Genomic DNA, 20,642 nt, shown 5'->3' on the forward strand with positions numbered 1-20,642 from the left:
GCGGCGGCGGCGGCGGCCAATCAGCGGCATTGTTTGTGGTGGTGCCGGTTGCGCTCGGCGGCGGCCGCGTCTGCTCCGCCCGCCCGGCCCGGGACCCCCGGGACCCCCCGGGACCCGCCGGGATCCGCCGGGAATCCACCGGGAGACGCCGGGAGACGCCGGGAACCCGCCGGGAACCCGCCGCGACCCCCCGCGACCCCCGAGCCAGGTGAGGCCCGCGGGGGCGGTGGGGCCGGGCCCGGCGGGGGCGGGGCAGGGCCTGGCGGAGGGGGGGGGGGCGAGAGCCGGGGGATGGGGGGGGATTTGGGGGCGCTGAGGGGCGATCTGGGGGGGGCTGCGAGCAGCAGGCAGAGCCCGCGGGGTTGCGGGCGGTCTGGGCTGTGCCTTGGGGGCGCAGAGCTCGGGTTTGGGGGGCAGAGCCCGAGGGGTTGGGCGGCGGCAGAGCGCGGGTTTAGGGGAGCAGAGCTCGGGTTTGGGGGAGAGATTTGGGGGAGCAGAGCTCGGGGATTTCGGGAAGCAGAGCTCGGGTTTGGGGGAGAGATTTGGGGGAGCAGAGCTCGGATTTGGTGGAGCACAGCTCGGGGATTTGGGGGAGAGATTTGGGGGAGCAGAGCCCAGGAATTTGGGGGAGCAAAGCACAGGGATTCTGGGGGGCAGAGCCCAGGGATTTGGGGGAGCAGAGCTCGGGTTTGGGGGAGCAGAGCTCGGGGATTTGGGGGAGCAAAGCTCGCGTTAGGGGGAGCAGAGCTCAGATTTGGGGGAGCAAAGTACAGGGCTTTTTGGGGAGCAGAGCCGAGTGATTTTGGGGAGCAAAGCTCAGATTTGGGGGAGCAGAGCTGAGAGATTTGGGGGAGCAAAGCACAGGGATTTTGGGGGGCAGAGCTCAGGGACTTTGGGGTGGCAGATCTCAGGGATTTTGGGGTAGCAGAGCTCCGGGATTTTGGGGAGCAGAGCTCAGGTTCGGGGGGTAGAGCTCAGATTTGGGGGAGCAGAGCTGAAGGATTTTGGGGAGCAGAGCTCAGGTTCGGGGGGTAGAGCTCAGATTTGGGGGAGCAGAGCTGAAGGATTTTGGGGAGCAGAGCTCAGGTTCGGGGGGTAGAGCTCAGATTTGGGGGAGCAGAGCTGAAGGATTTTGGGGGTGAGCCCGGGAGGTTTGGGGAGCGCTGGGGAATCCCCCGGGAAAACGGGGGAGGGGCGGGGCGGCCCGTGGGGTTCCCGATGGGATTTAGGGGGGCGGATGCCGGGAACCTCCTGGATCGACCCCCTGCGAGCCCCCCTTTGTTTCCTGCTGTCTGCGCCGGGATTCGGGAGCGGTTCCCGATCCTTTCCGCGCCGTTTCCCCATTCCCCGCTGGAAGCGGCTCCTGGCCTCATCCAGGATTTCCGCCCCGCGGGATTCTCCCTCTTTTCCTGCTGCCCCCCCCCCCCATCACTTCCCGGTGCCGCTTCCCCAGCTCAAAGCCAGCAGGGAAACTTTGCCATCCATGGAATAAGCAGGAGGCTCCGGCGATGCCCCGTGGGCACTGCCCGCACCCCTTCCCGGTTTTTGGGTGGGATCGGGATGAAAACACTGCACTGATGTGGGGGTGGGGGCACAGACCCTTCCTCACCCACATCTGGGGAGTTGGATTCTCTCCCGGGAGGAGATCCGAGAGGATTTCTCCTCCCAAGGATGAGGATTTCTGCTGCCGAGGAGAATCCTTCCCCAGATTCCCAAAATTGAGGCGTTTGGGCGCTTTCCCCTCCCCTTGGAGCCTGGAAAAGGGATCTGTGATGGCGGGGGGAGGGGGTGGTTTGCCGGGAAGAGAGGAGGAGGAGGAGATTTGGGAATCTGGGAGCAGTGAGGAAGAGCGGCGGCGTACAGATGCGCCGGGATCAATTGGCTTTTCCAAAGCACTTCTGATCTTCTTTTAAATTTTATTTAATTTTATTTTATTTTTAATATCCATTTGATTTTCTGGAGCTTCCTCAGCCGCTGCTGGGCGGGAGGAGGAGGAGGAGGAGGAAGGGGGAGCACGGGAATGGGAACAGCCTCCTCCTGGCAGGAGTGTGGGAGGATTTGACTCCTGTTCCTCGGTGCTCCCGGGTGGGGGATGGGGCTGATCGCAGAGGCAGCCGTGGTTTTTTTTGAGAATTTCAGGGGTTTTAAGGATTGGGGGGTGCCCACTCTGGGAGACCCTGGCACATCCCAGGATTTGGGACATCCATGACGCCGCAGTTGGTGTTGGGGTGAAACGGAGCTGGTGTATCCATCCCTAGGGAGTGCCTGCCAGGGATCCAGGATGGAATTCTGTCGGAGCCGCTGGGATCCATCCGAGGGCTCCGTGCCATGGCTCTGATCCTTTGGGATCTTGGTGCCACCTTCTCCTGGCGCCTTTCCCGGTCACGAGGCCGGTGCTGATGGGAGCACCCATCCATCTTCCAGCGTCCTCTTCTTGGAGCATCCCGCCTCCCCTCAGGTGTTCCTGGGACAGGAATACCTGCTTGGCAGAATTTATCCCACTCAGGATCTTCTTGGAAGCATCTTCCCCTCTAATGTCACGTCCCAAGGGGGGTCGGGATCCACCGCTCAGGAGAGGAATTTCCCAGATCCCTTCGCTCGCCGTGCCAGGATCTGAGGAAAATCAGTCACTTCAGCTTTTTCCTGATTATTTCCCAGTTCATTGACAGTTTTCCATGCTTGGCTCTTCCCTATCCAATAGCAAAATGCTCCTTGTTCCATCAGTGTTCCTGGTGGAAGTCTGTGGGTTTGGGTTTCACACGGATCTTGGAATTCTGCTCCGTAGTCCTGGGGAGTGCAGCCACGGACAGCTGGGGTTGTGTTTGCCGTGGGTTTTGTTGGTGCTTTAGGCTCTTTTCCAGGTTTTTAGGGATATTCTGCATTTTGCAGCATCTCGGGATGGGACGTGTTGGGAAGCACCCACATTTCTCTGCAGGAATTCCTTCCCAATATCCCACCTAAATCTCCCCTTTCCCAACTTCAAGCCATTCCCACTTCTCCTGCCACTCCATGTCCTTGTCCCTCACAGCCCTCGGAGCCTCTTTGGCTACTGGAAGATGCTCCAAGGTCTCCCTGGATATTCCCTTTTCCAGGCTGGGTAATCCCAGCTCTCCCAGCCTGGCTCCATAGCGAGGCTCCTTCTCCAATGGTTTTAACAGCTCCAGATGCTCCTTCCAGCAGGACACAGGGAACGTTCAAGGATATCCCGGCCCATTCCTGATAAGGAGCTGCCCTGTTGTGTCATCACCAGATGGAATCCAGGCACCGCTCCCCATCCTGCTGGTTCTGGGTTTTTGGGCACCTCGGTGCTGTTGCAGAGCTGGAGGAGCTCATCCCGACCCATGGGAAGTGGGTCAGGAAGAGGCTGCAGCGCTGGGCTCGGTTCTTTTTTTATTCCCCGTGAATTTCCCGTGAACGCAGCGCTTCCTGGCGCTGGCGGATTCGGGATGAGCGGGATGGGCTGGGGGAATGGGATAACTCCCCCCTTCAGATCTCAGTGTTGCGTCTCTGCCCCTTGGACAGGGAATCTTACCCAGGCATTTGGGATGGTGGTATCTGGAATATGCCTGAAATCCCTCTGAAGAGCAGCACCAGCCTTTGGAATCTGGAGGGTGTTGGGAGCGGCGCTTCCAAGCCTAAAATTAGCCCCGAGGAGGCCGGGTTTTATTTCCATGGATACTTACTGCATCCATGTTCTCCCATCCCTGCCCCATAGATTTCACTCGGTGAGGTTTGAGTGTGGATTTTGGGGCTGAATCCTGAAATCGTCCCATTTTGGAATCCCGACGGAATCCGCGCCAGTTCCGTGGGTGATGGAAGGGTTGGATTTGTGTGCGTTTTCCACACCTGGTGTGTTCTTCCCAATAAAATTTGGGCTTCATTTTCATGGAGTCTCAGAAGATGGATGCATGAATCCTGGTATTTTTTGGGATGAGACTGGGCCAAAGCCGTGTGTCTCTGTGGGAAGGGGAGGCTGCTCCTTGCCATCCATCCCAGGATCCAGTTTTGGTTTCTCAGTCGGTTGCAAGCAAGAAAAGTTCTCCAGAATCCACCTGAAGTTCCCCAGACTCCAGGACCAGACCTCCAGGTGTGCTCCCCAAATCCCGGTTTTTAGGGAGGGCCTGGCTGGAAAACCTGCTCGGGCTGTTCCCCGCAGGATCCATGGCCCCCAGGGAATTTTAAGGTCGATGCTCCGAGGATTCGTCCCGGTTGGGTCCTTGGCTGAAGGAAGGGTTGGGAATCTTGGCTGTTCCCAGTTTGCTCCCAGTTCCAACCCACCTCAAGGATGGGGGGTGCAGGTGGAGAAGCTCCTCCCGTATCCATGAGGAATTTCACTGCTCCTCAAGCACATCCCAATATCTGCCCTGTGCTGCCTCCACAGTGGGGACTTCTGAGAGAAAAGGCGGCAATCGGAGTGACGCAGAATTCCAGGGAATTCCCAAATGATCCTGTGGTCCTTCTTGAGTAACTCCAAACTTGGTGGATTTTCCTCTTTATTAAATCCTGGATTCCAATTAAGTCTTGGAGCCTTGGCAAATTCCAACACCTCCTTGTGCGATGGGGGCATTCCCAAGGCTGGTTGGTTGTTCCTTACAAGAATTCCTGCAAATCCTGCCTTGGAGTCACCGGAGCATTCGGAATGACCCTGCCGTGGGCTGGAAGAGCGGGAAGACTCCCAGGCCTGGTTTTCCAATGGAAAGATTGAGGAAATCCCAGAACCCAACTCACTGGTTTTACCTGGAAGTGCTGCACTGGGAAGTTGGAGCTGCTGGATGTGGGTGGGAATGGCACCACTGTCCATTGGGATAACGCTGGGATGGGAATCCCGAATTCCCATCAGGCAAAGGACACGTTCTGGAGGGATTAATCCCAGCTGGGGTTGGGATGAATCCATAGGAATGGGATCATGCATTCCCACGTTCCCGGGGTCGCATCCTGGCAATCCTTCGGCCACGTTGAGTTTGTGGTGGAACCTCCTTGAGCAATGCCTTCCCTGGAGATCAGCCGGCTTTGGATTCCCATTGGATGGCAATTTGGGGGAAAATCATCCTTTTCCCTGCTTAATCATCCTCCAGTTTTCCTGGAATCTCTTCCTGAGTATGTGGTGTCGGCCTGAGGCCGGATAGGGATGGCGCCGATGCCGGGTGCTGTCGGTTTAGGAGAAGGGAGTTGGATCCAGGAATTCTCTGTTTTGGGGGAGATGCACCAGCGGGGAAAATCCAGGAATCCTTTGGATTTGGGATAAAAGGAGCTCTGTTCGGACACTTCCTCAAAGACCTTTTCTGCCTGGAAACAGAAGCTCCCAGGGGAGCCCAGGGGATCCATAGGGGAAAACCCCCAAATCCAATTAAATGAAGTTTTAGCTCTTCCTTTGCCTATCCTGGCTGGGAATATCCGTTGGAAAGGTTGGAGCAGTGGGATGGCAGCCAGGGCAGGAGCAGGGATGGGAGGGATCAACCTCCCTGAGTGTGCTGGGAAGGATTCCATCCCTTCCTGAATCCCCAACCAGCAAAAACAGGGATGGAAGGGCCCGAGGAGGAGGGGGAGGATGGAAACAGCCTGGAATGGTCCTGAAAAAACAGGGAATGGAGAAATAAAGGAACTTGCTGCTCTCCTGTGCCCTCTGCATTTTCCATGGACACAACCTGGAATAAATCATTCCAGGGCCCATCCCACCCCCTCATTAGCTGATAAATCCATGGAAACGAGCATGCAATTAAAGTTAATTAATCCTTTCCCCCTTTGGAAACCAAATTGTTCCATTTTATCTAATAAAGAGAAACTGGGGGTTCCAGTGCTGGAGTGCTACGGAATTCCCAGACTCCCACACCTCAGGGCCAGAATAAAGCCATGGATTTTGGGGATTATGGGATTATTGCGGTGTTTTGGGGGAATCTGTCACCTTCCATCCGCTCCAAGCCCTGTCTAGCCTGGCCTTGAGCACTTCCAGGGATGGGGCAGCCTCAGATTCCTGGGATAACCTGTGCCAGGGCCTCCCCACCCTCATAGGGAGTGCTGGAATAAGGGTAAGGATATTCCTTTGGCTAAGGAATTCCAAATATCCAGCCTCAATCTGCTGTGTTTTAGTTTAAAACCGCGTTTTCCATCTCCTGGCTTCTCCATCCCTGGGATTCTCCATCTTCTGGATTCTCTATCCCTGGGATTCTCCATCTCCTGGGCTTTCCATCCCTGGCATTCTCCATCCCTGGCATTCTCCGTCTCCCGGCTTCTCCATGTGGTGAACGCTCCAAGCACTCGTTAATTCCTTAAGAAGGCCCCAAACTTGTCCCCATCCTATTCCTGTTGCTCCCTCCTTGGGACACACTCAGCCCCACAGTGGGAATTGGGCACCTCTGGAATTGGGCTGGACCAGCTCAGATGCTTCAGGAGGTTCGGGACAGCCAAAATCCTGCAGGATCCTCCTCCAGGGCCAGCCCCGCAGCTGGCATCTCCCAGCCCCTCCTGACCGGGGGTTCTCCAGCATTCCTTGGCATCTTCATGGAATCCTGGGCATCTCCTCAGGCATCTTCACCTGCTCATCTTTGCCGGGACCCTTTGGCATCTTCCTTGCGTCCCTCAGCGTCTCCTCCATGCCTTCCTTTGGTCTCTTTGCCAGGATTTTGGCATCTTCATTGACTTCCCTCGGTGTCTTCCTGGCACATTCCTCAGCACCTTCTCCAGCATCTTCATCCACATCCTTGGGCAAGTTCCCTGGGATCCCTCGGCACATTCCCTGGGATCCCTCTGCTCATTCCAGGATCCCTCTGCTCATTCCCTGGGATCCCTCGGCACATTCTGGGATCCCTCTGCACATTCCTGGACCCCTCTGCCCATTCTGGGATCTCTCGGCTCATTCCTGGATCCCTCTGCCCATTCTGGGATCCCTCAGCTCCTTCCCAGATCCATTGGCTCATTCCCGGATCTCTTGGCTCATTCTGGGATCCCTTTACACATTCCCTGGGATCCCTCGGCACATTCCCAGATCCCTTGGCATCCTCTCCCTTCCAGCGGCTCTGCCGCTGGATCCAACCTCGGGCCGCGGTTTTTTTTTTGGGAACGGGAGGGGCGGATCCCGGATCCAGGCGGCAGCGTCGCGGCCCCGACCCTCCTTTTTGGGAGGGAAACAGTTAAAATTCCAGGGGAGAGAAGGAGCTTCCATGAATGAAGACAAAGTTTGGCGGGGGGCCAGGAGCGGGGGGAGGGGGAGGCGGGGAGGGGGCTGCCGCGCCAGCGCCGAAATCCCAGGAAAAATTAACCCCCCACAAAATCCAGAGCCACTTCCACATCGGGAGGTGCCAAACCGGTCGCGACCGGAATAATTTTTTTTTTCTTTCTTCTTTTTTTTTTTGGGGGGGGGGGGAGGGGGTTAAATTTTTTTTTTCATTCAAAAAAAAATTTTTTTTTTTAATTCCCTTTTTTTTTTTCCCTCCCTTCTCTTTTTCCCTGCCCCGCGAGGCATCATGGGAAAAAAAGTCAGCATCCCCCCTTTTCTTTTGTTTAATAAAACAGAACGCGCATGATTGGCAGGGAAGGGCCCGCTCGGAGCGCGGCTCCGGCTGCGGCTGCGGCTCCGCGGGCGATGGAGCGCGGGGCCCTCGCCGGCCCTGGCCGCCTCCCGCCGCTCCCGGGCCCCCCCGCGCTGCCCCCTCGTTTTCCTGGCAACTCCAGGCAGCGGGAATATTGTACCTGTAAGTATCCGTGTGAGACCATCCCGGGGTTTTGTCGGGAATTCAGACCGGACAAAAGGGGGGCTCTTTTACGGATGAGCGGAGCTGCTTTTCCGTTCGCTGCTGCTTTTTTTTTTTTTTATTATTATTGTTTTATTTTTTGGGAATGTCTCGAGGGAGTGTTTTAAGGAGAAAACGAGCACTGGTGCTGGGTTTTGCTGTCAGAGTCGATCCATGATTCCCTTCTCCCTTCCCTCCCCCTCCTTCCCCACCTCATCCATGCTCCCACCATCGCTATTCCTCCGGAATGCTCCAATCCCACCCTCCCCGGTGCTGACTGGAGAGGTGACAAAAATACCGGGAATAACCATGCCTTGGATCGATGTCACACCCCCCCTGCCCACCCCCCTTCCCGGTGGTGATGGATTTAATTATCGATTGGGTTATTAATTGGTGATCGATGGCCTGCCGGAGCCGGAGCGGCCGCACAAAGGCAGCTCCCGCAGTCGAGGAAATCGGGAAGCGTTATATAAGGAAGCCTGGGAAGTCTGCGTCATCCCGGATGGGGAGGGGGCCGGGGCTGGGCGCTCCCTCCCCCCACCACCTTCCATCCCATCATTTTTTATCGGATTTTATTTTCCCGGAGCGTTTTCCAGCTGGCTTTTCCCAAAACAGGCCGTCCCAGCCAGATCCCCTGGAATTTTTTTTATCTGTCTTTCAGACTTTGTGGAGTTTTTGGGTCTTTTCCCCCCCATTTCAGGGCATGAAGCAGCTTCTGGAATTCCCACTCTCCTCCCACATCCCAAAAATCCTGGGGTGGGATGAGGTGTGAGGCCCGTCGTGCTGGACACGCCACCGGCATTTCCTGCTCCCAATAAATGGAGTTGGACAAGAGCACAAACTTAGGAGGGAAGGGAAGCACTTTTTGGGAGGGAGGATTTTCTTCCTTTCCTGCTTTTCCTGCTTCCCATTGTTAGTTTTGTACTTGACCCAGAGTTGCAGAATCTGGGGACATCCCGAGTGGGTGGTGGCGATCCGGAATCTGGGAGATCCAGGGTCTGGGAGATCCGGAATCGGGGGGATCCAGGGTCTGGCACTGGTGTGTCAGAGCAGGGACAGATGTCCCCACGTTGGGATTCAGGAGCAGCAGAACTCCTGGAGCAGTTTGCTCCGTAGGAATTCCCACTCTGCCACATCCTGGTGCCCGCTCCCATCCTGACCCTTCCATTTGTCTTCCCAAATCTTTCGTCGTATTCCCGTTCCGTTTCCCTCCCGAGAGCAGCCGTGTGGGTTCTGGGGTGGCTCCGGGGCCGTTCTTAGGGCTTTTCTGGTGTTGCTTTAAACCCGGTGCTCCTCCTGCTCCGGAAAAAGTCTCCACGAGCCACCCTCAGCCTCCCTTACCTGCCTCAGAATTCCTGCACGGAGCCAGGCGTTCCTCGGGATTCCTGGCCACGTCCCCGGAGCAGCAGGATTGGGAGCAGTGTGGTTTTTGTTCAGCCGTGGAGCCTTTTTCCCTTCCCTTTCCAGCGGCGTTCCTGGATCCCGCTCCGGATCCCACTCCTGGCCACCAAGCCGTTAAATCCTAATTACCTTTTTAGGTTATTATCCTTTTCCTGGCGTTCCTTGGGAATGCTCGCCCTGGGAGCCAGCCATTTTGTGTTCCGTGCCGGAACGCGATTTACGATGCCGACGTCGGGATGTGCCGAGCCCAGATGGAATCGGAGCCGCCTCGTGCTGGGCTCCGGGAAGCCCCCAGAGCAGGATTGCAGCCGGACGGCTCCAGATGAGGAGCCAGCCCTGTGGATTTCCCATGGGACCACCAGGGCTTGACACGGGATCCTGGGATTCAGGGGGGGTTCGGGCAGCAGGAGCGCACCCAGGTGAGCTGCAGGAGTTGGATCTCACTGGTTCCTGCTCCCTGATCCCGGGAAAACAGGATTTTAATCGGATTTGAACGGGTTTTGTTCTGTCAATCTCACATCCAAGTGATGCCCTGGGTTTGGAGCCTCTTGGAGCACCTTGGCTCCGGGGATGGATGCCCTGTGGAGCGTTAGGGGTCATGCTGGGTTTGGATTCTGGGTCTCTCCTGGGATTAATTCTGGCATTCCAGCCCCAAATGGAAATTGGGGGATGCTCTGATTCCCCTGAGCCTGCTGCAGGTGCCTCTTCCTGGGAATACCACAGGCTTCCTAAGGAGCAGAGCAGGCGCTGGGTTGGTTTATCCCTGGTTTCTCATCCTCGCTCCCATGGATCCCAGGGATCCACCTCAGCTCCAACGGAATTCCAGTGCTGCTGAAGCGGGGTTGGGAAACCAGAGGGGGCTGGGGAGACCTGGGGGCATGTGGATCCCTCGTGGGGGATCAGGGATCACTCCTTGTGGATCAGGGATTGTTCCTGGCGGATCAGGGATCGTTCCCGGTGCTGGATCAGGAATTACAACCCCTCCATGAGCTCTGGAGGCTCCGAGGCTGGGAATTGGGGCTGGAAGACCAACATGGGGATTGACCCAATGGAAAACCCTCCGAGAAGGCTGGGAAGGGGCTGGGACCTCCCTGGGTAAAACTCCGGCTGGAACGAACTCCTGGTGCTGCCAAGTCTTGGTTCTGGATTCCATCGGGTAAATCTCGGGATATTTTCCCTCCTGGCTGCATCTCTCCCTGGATATTCCCACTTCTTCCTGGAATGGAATATTCCTTCTTTTGGCCCAACTCACTGGTTCCAGCCTTTCAAATCCTCCCGCTGAGGAGGTTGTTTTTTTGGTTTTTTTTTTTTTTGGTTGGATTTTTTTCCCTGTGGGCGCCACATCCAATATCCATGGAAAACGGGGAGCTGCTTTGTTTGTCTGTGAACGCCAAACCCGTCCTGCCAGGCCCTTCGGAGCAGGAAAAGCGCCTGGAGCCAGCGGAACGTGACGAGGAGCACGTGGTGTCGGAGCAGCATCCCCACGGAGAATTGGGAATCGCCGTCGGGACGGAGCGAGGCCATGTCCGGCACACTGGGATTCCTGGAAAGCATTCCAAGGCCAGTCCAGCCGACCCTGCTCATCCCACTTTGGCAGCTTCTGGAATTTTGGCTCTGCCCCGGCTCCAGGTTCCTGTTTCCAGGCACTCAGGGAAGGTGCTCCCAGGGATGATCCCAGTCAGAGGCACACCATGGATTTAGCTCCTGTTTTCCATGAGTTTTGCCACCATTTGGGAATTTGGTTCCATTGAGGAGGATTTTTTTAGGTGAAGCTGAAGGGAGAGGCCGAGGCTGTTCCCTGGGATGTGCCAGATCCCCGGGGGCTGTGCTGGAGGAGGGTGGCGGGGCCAGATGATCCGGTTTGGGATGTGCCGAGACCGGAGCGGGGCCAGCACGGAGCCTCCCGCCTCTCCGACCTCCAGACCAATTCCTGGGATTGGAATCATTCCTGCTCTTTGCTGTGGATTTCTGGATGGAATCAGGAGCTCTCCCCTGGCTTTCCCAGTGCCCTGGAAATTCCCAGTGGATCCTCCCCTTCCCCCTCCAGCCAAAGGGCCCCATTCAATACTGAATCCAAAGCCTAATTTAATTTTTATTGGTTCTGGCTGAGCCTGGAAAACCTCTGGAGTGGATTAAATAATGGTGGGCCCCATTCCCGGTAACGGCACTTTGGATTTGTTTGGAATGCCAGAGGGGAAGGCGTTGGGAGCCCTTGAGACCACCTTGGTGATGGAGCAGGGACTGGGGGGGTCTCTGGAATTCCTGTGGGATCCTTCCACCCCTGGAGAGGACGAGCAGGAAGTTGGTCCAGGAGATCCTGGATCTCCCTGCTGGATCCCAGCTCCATGCTTGGTTCAGGTATCCCTGGGGAGCTCTTATCCCGTGGGATGTTGGTCCTGTAGACCTCTCCCTCCTTCTCCTCCTCTCTCCTTCCCGGGAGCAGCTGTGAGCCCGTTCCTGGCTGCGCTCCCGCAATCCTGGTGTGCTCCCAGCGGCTCCAGCCGCAGCACTGGGCGCGGCTCCGAGCGCTCCCGGGGTGTCTGGAACATCCCCGATCCCCCCCGGGGTCACTCCTGCGGAACGGGGGCGGGAGCAGCTCCCGCGGCCTGTCCCGGCTTGCCGGGCTAAATTTGGGAGACGTGTGGAGAGACGGGATGAGCAGGTAGGGAAGAGCCCTCGGTGCTCCCTTGGAGGCTCTGTCCAGCTTTTTTTCAGATCATATTTGGGATTTCTGTCCGTTTTTCTGCTGCCCTCCCCTGCTCCTGCTGTCTCCAGTGGAGCTGAACTCGTGTGCCGATGGACGGATGCATCATTCCAGGGATTTGTACCCGAGACATAGCCTCCTCCTGGAGGGAGTTTGGCTCAGGGGAAGCTTTATCCCGAGAATGACTCGAAGCTGGGTCCACGCAGGTGTGGAGCAGCTTCAGGTGCCCAGGATCCGGCCGCTCTGAGCAGGGACACTTTCTGTTCCCTGCGGAGCAAGGAATTCCTGATGTTCCCGAGCCGGCCACATGGAATTCCCACCTATTCCCCAGGTGTTTGTCCTGGTCCCTGGCCCTGCTCTGCAGGGAAAGGCCTCGCCCAGCTGGTTTGCAGGTGGAGCTCCCGTGGCTCTTTGTTGTCGGAGCTGGTTCCTTATCAGCCTGGGAGCAGGATTGGGATGGGATTGGGATGGGCTCCAGGCTTGGGATGGGGTTGGGATGGGCTCTGTGCCTCCCGCCTGTTTTCCAGAGGGCATTCCTGCACCTGGAGCTGAGGCGGGGGAGCCAGAGAGGTGGGAGGGCGGGGATGGACCTGCCCAAGCCTCCATCCCCAGAGCTGCTGAGCATTCCTGCCTGGAAAACCACGCGGTGGGGGATTTCCTGGTGTTCCAGGGCTCCTGAGGGGGTTCATCCCAGCTCCCCTTCCTTGCTGAGCCGCATCCATGGGGTTTAATCCCAAAGGAGGGATTGTGCTGCCATTCCCAGGAATTTCAGGGCCTTTTGGAGGGGGAAACTTCTCACCTGAATGGGGACTGGGAAGCCGGAGCTCTGTGAGGAGATCGGAGCTCTCTGAGGCGTTGGAGCTCCATGAGGAGATCGGAGCTCTCCAAGAGGTCGGAGCTCTGTAAGGAGATGAGAGATCTCCAAGGTGTTGGAGCTCCGTGAGGAGATTGGAGCTCTCTGAGGAAGCCGAGCTGAGCTCGGGGAGGGGATCCTGGGGAGGGATTCACTGGGATCCTTGGCACTGACAGTGTCCCTGTCCCTGTCCCTCAGGATGGACCGGATGACGGAGGACGCGCTGCGCCTGAACCTGCTCAAGCGGAGCCTGGAGCCAGCGGAGGAGCGCGAGGACGTCCTGGCCAAGCGGCTCAAGATGGAGGGACACGAGGCCATGGAGAGGCTGAAGATGCTGGCACTGCTCAAGCGCAAGGACCTGGCGGGGCTGGAGGTGCCCCACGAGCTCCCGGTGAAGCCGGATGGGATCAAGGGCTACGAGGAGAAGCTCAACGGGAGCCTGCGGCCCCATGGGGATGGGCGGAGCGCGGCCCGGCCGGGCAAGGAGAACATCAACGACGAGCCCGTGGATATGAGCGCCAGAAGGAGGTGGGTGCCAGGAATTCCGGGGTCTGGCGGGGTGGGAGGAGCCGGTTTGGGAATTAAATGGGATTTGGGAGGTCCTGGAGAGCCTGTTCTGGTGAGGCTGAGAGATGGGGAGGGACCTGGGAACAGTGGGATGACAGGGAATGGCTTCCCACAGACAGAGGGCAGGTGGGATAGCGGGAGGGAATCAGAAATTGTTCCCTGTGAGGGTGGCATAGGATGTCCTGGGATTTGTGGATTTCTCATCCCTGGAAGTGTCCGAGGCCAGGCTGGACGAGGCTTGGAGCAGCCTGGGATAGTGGGAGGTGTCCCTGAAGGGTCCTGCTCTGAGTGCGGAGTTGTGGGCTGCATCCTGGGCAGAATTCCTTGGGTATTGTGCAATATGAGGTTACCCAGTGGGTCACCAGCATGGCACACGGATACTTGGATCAGGAAATCAGCCCTGGAAAGAGGTGGGAATATTCCACTCTGAGTTGAGAAGTGAGACTGGGAATGTCTCATATTCCTGGATTTTCCTTGGGAATGTGCTCCACCTCTCCTCACCTCTGCCTGCCTCCCTTGCCGTGGCTCCTCCTCCAGCGATTCTGTTGGAGTTCTGCTCTTCCCTGGACAAAGGAAATCCGACAGTTGGTGATTCCTCATGGATGGGTCCGTTTTCCCTCTTGGATTTGGACTCTGGCTCTGCCTTATTCCCCTGGTGGAATGTCAGTAATCCAGCCTGGATGTACCCAGATGCTCCTGCAGAATTATCCCCAGGAGCTGTAGGACAGCCCTCATCCAGGAAAGTGCCATCCAGATTTGCCAGCCCAGTTTGGAACTCCTGGGATGCAGCCTGCTTTGCCTGGATGTGCTCCCACTGGCTCCTTCTCCTCAGGATGCTCTGGAATTTCTCTGCTGGAGCAGGGGCAGCTCCGTGCCCCAGTGCTTTGGGTTATCCACAAAAACAGCTGGAATGTTTGGAAGATGAAGGCAATCCCAGCTCTGAGCATCTTCCCACCCTCGGAGCAGCCAAACCTGGGAGCTGGGATTCGGCTCTGGGCTCCCTCCTGGGTGTTCAGAGCTCACAGTTTGGGATGAGATATTCCATGGTCTCCCCTCACTCCAGGGACCTTCCAGGGAGCTGGAATTACCTCTGAGCTGGATTATCCCACAGTTTTCCAAGGCTCTCCAGCAGCAGGAATGAAATCCAGGGTAGTAAAGGGCTTTTCTTGGAGTCTCCTTCCCCGGGATGATCCCGCCTGGATACTGCTGGACTCCACCACTGATTTTTAGTTTATTTCTTTTCCCTGCTGCTCCTTTGGTGTCCCAGTCCCGGTGATGAATCAGTTAGATATTTGTGCAGGTTTTCCTTTATGGAATGAGCTTCTCCAATAGATTTGGGTTGGGATAGGCTTGGAGTGGTGCTGTTAATGGAGGGGGCTCAGCCCCTTTTCCACCGCAGTGAGGACGAGCAATTCCAGGCTGGAGTATCCCTGCCATTCCCTCCCATCCCAGCACCAGGACACGCTCCTGATTCCCACCTGATTCCCAGGTGGGATTTGCACTCCTGGAGGGGGACCTGGGGGTGACGGAGTGCTTTTGAGGGAGCCCTTCCCTCCTGGTGTCCATGGGAGCCGTGCTGCTCTGGATCCATGATGGAATGAGGGGGGTTCTGCTCCCAAAATCCCACATTTCTGGCTCAGTGGAGCTCCCCAAGCCCCAAATTCCTGGCTCACCGGGATTCCTTTCCCCCCTGCAGTGACCAGGACCGGGGCCGGTTGACCCCATCCCCAGACATCATTGTCCTGTCAGACAACGAGGCCTCCAGTCCCCGCTCCAGCTCCCGCATGGAGGAGCGGCTCAAGGCGGCCAACTTGGAGATGTTCAAGGTGAGGGAACGGGAATTCTGTCCCGGGAAAGGCACGGGGTGAGGGGGGTGTGAAGGATTTAGGGTGTTTCTCGGCAAATTCCAGGTGCAGCCCCCCCAGGTTCTTGCACCTGTGGCCCAAATTCCCGCTTGGATTCAGCTTCCCCCCGTCTCCCTTGCTCACGCTGTGCCCGGTGTCTGGCGTTTTCCAGGGGAAAAGCCTGGAGGAGCGGCAGCAGCTGATCAAGCAGCTCCGGGACGAGCTGCGGCTGGAGGAGGCCCGGCTGGTGCTCCTGAAGAAGCTGCGGCAGAGCCAACTCCAGAAGGAAAACGTGGTGCAGAAGGTGAAGGATGGGCATGGGCGGGATAACGGGGAAGGGGTGGACACGGAACCTCCACTCTACCTGTGGGATTCCGTCACTGATCCCCACTCTGAGAAGACAAACCCACAGCTCTGCCCCTGGATTCCCACTCTGAATGCTCATCCTGGGTCTCCTTCCTGCCCCCCCAGACTCCCGTTGTCCAGAACGCCGCGTCCATCGTGCAGCCGTCCCCCACCCACGTGGGGCAGCAGGGCCTGTCCAAGATCCCCTCCCGGCCCGGAGCTCAGGGGGTGGAGCCACAGAATTTAAGGACATTACAGGTGAGCATTCCCGTTTTTCCTGGAAAATGCTGATTTCAGTGGGTGCACAAAGAGCTGAGGGGCTTTTTCCAAGAGGCGGGGGAATTCCCTCAGTTCCTTGGGGTTGGATTTGGGTTTGTCAGGAATTAGACTCAGTGATCCTTGTGGAGCTGGATGTTCCATGATCCTCTGAATGTCTGGTGTCCCAGCTGGAGTGGGATGAGGATGGTGGAAATTCTCCAAGGCCTGCAGCTTTCCTACTGCTCCCAAAGGAAAAGCCCCTGGAAGTGTTTGCTCCATGGATTTTTGCCTCTCTCCTTGACCACGGAGGAATTCCAGCCTCCCACAGGAAATAAGGATGTGCCAGCTTGAGCTGGGGAAAGGGCCAAAATCCTGTAAAATCCAGGACAGTCTGGGGAAAAGCGAGGGATTTGGGGCATTAGAGGTTAACTGGGATTCTGGATAAGTGGGAATTCGTGGATGAGGGAATTTTGTTACTGGGCTCAGGGAGCGCTGGGAGGGATGGCTGGGGCTGTTCTGTGGGATCTGATTCCCTGATTCCATGTGGATTCCCTGGCAGGGCCACAGCGTGATCCGCTCGGCTGCCAGCTCAGCCCTGCCCCACATGTTGATGTCCCAGCGCGTCATCGCCCCCAGCCCCGCCCAGCTCCAGGGCCAGCGCGGGCCCCAGAAACCCGGCCTGGTCCGCAGTTCCACGCCCGGGATGAGCCCTGCCATCAACTACCAGCCGGTGGGTCACTGGTTTGAACTGCCTGGGTACTGATTTGGACTGGTTTTCACTGGTTTGGGCTGCCTGGGCACTGGTTTGGGCTGGTTGGGCACTGGTTTGGGCTGCCTGGGCACTGGTTTAGGCTGGTTGGGCACTGGTTGGTACCAGTTTGCACCCGTTTTTTACCGGTTTGTACCGGTTTGGGCCAGTTGGAGCTGGTTGAGCACTGGTTTGAGCACTGGTTTGTACCAGTCTGCACTGGTTTGGACTGGTTTCCACGACCTCCACCTCAAAACCACCCCTGCTTACACCTCCCCTCCACAATTCCCAGGACTCCCCAGCCCTTGTGCCCCCCCTGACAGCTCCTGGCACTCCGAGGGCTGCCCGGCCCCTGCTCTGTGAGCCCGGTGCTCCCAGCAATCCCAAATTCCCACCTAATCCCAAATTCCCTCCCAGCAATCCCCAATTCCCGCCCTAACCCCATCTCCTCCGCAGCAATCCGGCTCCTCGGTGCCGTGCCAGCGCTCGTCGTCCTCCGCCATCTACATGAACCTCGCGTCCCACATGCAGCCGGGCTCGGTGGCCCGCGTGTCCTCCCCTCTCCCCAGCCCCAGCGCTCTCTCTGACGCCGCCAATTCCCAGGCTGCCGCCAAGCTGGCGCTCCGGAAGCAGCTGGAGAAGACGCTCCTGGAAATTCCGCCGCCGAAGCCGCCAGCGCCGCTTCTGCACTTCCTGCCCAGCGCGGCCAACAGCGAGTTCATCTACATGGTGGGGCTGGAGGAGGTGGTGCAGAGCGTCATCGACAGCCAAGGTCATTGTCCAGGCTCATCCCGAGGATTCTGGGCGGTTCAGCCTCTGATTCTTGGCATTTCGGGATGAAGTTGTGGGGTTTAGGGCAAAGTTGTGGGATTTGGGGGGTGCGTGGAAGGGTTTTAGAAGGAGGTGGTGGGGAAGCTGTGGAATTTTGGGGTGGGTTCAAAGGTTTTTAACAGGTTTGGAGGATTTCAGGTCAAATTTGTGGGATTTTAAGACCAAATTTTCAGGATTTTGGCCGATTCGCCAAAAACTTCAGTATTTCCACCCAGTTTTTTGTGATTTCAGTCGGAATTTTTAGGATTTCAGCCCGACGTTGTGCTCTGGCTGGGTGCTGAGGCGGGGGGGGGGCTGTGTGGCTGTGTTCCAGGGAAGAGCGCCCCGGCAGTGCCGCGCGTGGAGCCGTTTGTGTGCGCACAGTGCCGCACGGATTTCACGCCACACTGGAAGCAGGAGAAGGGTGGGCGGATCCTGTGCGAGCAGTGCCAGACCTCCAACCAGAAGAAGGCACTCAAGGCCGAGCACACGAATCGCCTCAAGAATGCCTTCGTCAAGGCCCTGCAGCAGGAGCAGGTGGGGAGCGCCTGGCACGGCCCCTTCCAGTTGGCTCATCCCATCCCAAACCATCCCAAACCACCCTGTCCCATCCCATTCCATTATCCCCATCCCATTCCGGCCCATTGATCCCATCCCATGGATCCCATCCCATTGTTCCCATGGATCCCATCCCATTGATTCCAGCCCATTGTTCCCATGGATCCCATCCCATTGTTCCCATGGATCCTATCCCATTGTTCCCATTGATCCCATCCCTTTGTTCCCATTGATCCCATCCCATGGATCCCATTGATTCATCCCATTGATTCCATCCCATTATTCCCATTGATCCCATCCCATTGTTCCTATTGATCCCATCCCATTGATTCTATCCCATGGATCCCATTGTTCCCATGGATCCCATCCGGCTCATCCAATCACCAGCCAGGTTGGCATTCCCAAGGAATTGAGCGGGATGGCATTCCCATGGGATTTGAATGGAATGGTATTCCCAAGGGAATTCAATGGGATGGCATTCCCATGGGAATTGAGCAGGGTTGCATTCCCGAGGAACTGAGTGGGGTGGTATTCCCATGGGCATTGATGGGATGGCATTCCTATGGGCATTGATGGATGGCATTCCCATGGGCATTGATGGGTGGCATTCCCATGGGATTGCGCAGGTGGCATTCCCCTGGGCATTCATGGGATGGCATTCCCATGGGCATTGATGGGTGGCATTCCCATGGGATTGCGCAGGTGGCATTCCCCTGGGCATTCATGGGATGGCATTCCTATGGGCATTGATGGATGGCATTCCCATGGGCATTGATGGGTGGCATTCCCATGGGATTGCACAGGTGGCATTCCCCTGGGCATTCATGGGATGGCATTCCTATGGGATTGTGTGGGTGGCATTCCTGTGGGATTGAGCGGATGGCATTCCCATGGGCTTGAGCGGATGGCATTCCCATGGGCATTGATGGGTGGCATTCCCGAGGCACGATCCGAGCGGTGTTCCCGCAGGAGATCGAGCAGCGGCTGCAGCAGCAGGCAGCCCTGTCGCCCACGGCCGCGCCCGCTGTGCCCAGCGTCGGCAAACAGGATGGGATCCTGCGGCACCATACGCTCCGGCAGGTGGGAGAGCGGGATAATGGGGATAACGGGATGGTGGCATCGCGGGGTGGCACCATCCCAACGCTTCCCCCGTGTCCGTGTCCGTGTCCGGTCCCGCAGGCCCCGCAGCCCCAGAGCAGCCTCCAGCGTGGAATTCCCACCTCCGCCCGCTCCATGCTCTCCAACTTCGCCCAGGCCCCGCAGCTCTCCGTGGCTGGAGGGCTCCTGGGAATGCCAGGTATGGCCCCACTCCCTTGGCATGGGGTGGGAATGGGGGTGGGATGAGTGGGACAGGCATGGGATGGGATGGGATGGGATGGGATGGGATGGGATGGGATGGGATGGGATGGGATGGGATGGGATGTACAGGATGGGATGGGATAGGATGGGATGGGATCCATGGCATGGGATCCGTGGCATGGGATGGGACAGCTCAGGCCACGCCCACTGGATTTCGGGGCAGAATTTGGGAATTCCCACCCTGTACCAGCCCTGTTCCGGCCCTTCCTCCCCCGTGGGGGTTCCAGGGTGGTGGGATCGGTGGGATCCATGGGGTCTGTGGGATCACTGGGGTCCATGGGATCAGTGGGGTCCATGGGATCTGTGAGGTCTGTGGGATCCGTGGGGTCTATGGGATTGGCGGGATCTGTGGGAGGATCCGTGGGATCCGCGCGGTGCCGGAGGATCCGCGCTTTCCCCCAGGAGTGAACATTGCATACCTGAACGCCGGCATCGGGGGCCACAAAGCGTCGAGCCTGGCGGACCGGCAGCGGGAATATCTGCTGGATATGATCCCGCCCCGCTCCATATCCCAGTCCATCAGCGGACAGAAATAGCCCCGGCTGCCCCCACCCTCCCGCTGGGCCGTGCCGGGCCGCGCTGGTGCCTCCGCTCCTGGGGAGAACAGACCACGAGAACCCAAGAGAAACAAACAGAAAACGTGGGAAAAAAAACAAAAACAAAAACAGACAAAACAAACATTTCAAATGGCGACCTGTCCCCATTCCCAGCCTGAAATTCCTTTGGTTTTCCAGGCCAGGAGTCGCTCCCCGCGCGGCCGGAGCAGCCCTGGCCCCGCCGCTCGTTTTGTAATGCCGCCGCTTTCTCCTTGTGTTGTGGGTTGTTTTTTGCCCCCTTTTTTCCTTATTTTCCCCCCCCTGCCTCCCTTCGCTCCATGGATGGTTAAAGCTTTTTTCTCCCTTTTCCAGAGACTTTGGCAAGGGCACCTTCCCCAATTCCCTGGGGGAGGATTTTGGTGGGGGGCAGCCTGTGCTGATTCCGGGGGGATTTGGGGGGCGCCTGCTGGGGGGAGGCGCTGATCCCGGGGGGATGAATCCCCTTCGGGTCTGATCCCGGGGTGTCACCTCCCCCTGGCCCCAATCCTGGGGGGCCTCGTCCCCCTCGGCTCTGCAGGAGGATCCCGCAGACGCCGGCCCCGAGCCCTCGGCTCCGATCCCGATGTCCCCCGGGGGGTGACAGACGCTGCCAGACCCACCCCAGGAACCCCTCGGGGGTCCCTCAATGTCCCCAAGGATCCCTCGAGGTGCCCCCTTCGGGGATGTCCCCGCTGTCCCTTGTCCCCACGGTGGGGGGGACGCGGTGGCTCCAGAGCGGACAGCGGAGCGATGGCACGGCCAGGGCGGGTGAGTGTCCCCTGAGCTGTCCCCAGAGCTGTTCCCACACGTGTCCCCGGTCCCTGCATGCTCCAGAGGCACGCTCGCCCCTCCCTGTCCCCTCTGTCACCCGCGGGTGGCACCAGGGTCACCAA

General features: G+C 58.0%; 1 protein-coding gene across 2 annotated transcripts; it reads left to right on the forward strand.

Annotated features, from left to right (window-relative positions):
• Window positions 1–23: 23 nt before the first annotated feature.
• GATAD2B (GATA zinc finger domain containing 2B) lies at window positions 24–19,865 on the forward strand. Of its 2 annotated transcripts, none has more exons than XM_053966709.1 (11): window positions 24–208; window positions 12,884–13,213; window positions 14,949–15,078; window positions 15,269–15,400; window positions 15,568–15,699; window positions 16,259–16,429; window positions 16,904–17,219; window positions 17,592–17,794; window positions 18,785–18,895; window positions 18,995–19,112; window positions 19,577–19,865. In XM_053966709.1, the coding sequence occupies exons 2-11, from the start codon at window positions 12,885–12,887 to the stop codon at window positions 19,708–19,710; spliced, it is 1,776 nt and encodes a 591-aa protein (XP_053822684.1). In that variant the 5' UTR covers window positions 24–208; window position 12,884; the 3' UTR covers window positions 19,711–19,865. The 2 variants fall into 2 exon arrangements, with proteins under 2 accessions (XP_053822684.1, XP_053822686.1); XM_053966711.1 differs by lacking the exon at window positions 24–208 and adding an exon at window positions 7,618–7,688.
• Window positions 19,866–20,642: the final 777 nt, after the last annotated feature.

Source organism: Vidua chalybeata, chromosome 29 (assembly GCF_026979565.1).
Source record: "Vidua chalybeata isolate OUT-0048 chromosome 29, bVidCha1 merged haplotype, whole genome shotgun sequence".
Classification (NCBI taxonomy): Eukaryota; Metazoa; Chordata; class Aves; order Passeriformes; family Viduidae; genus Vidua; species Vidua chalybeata.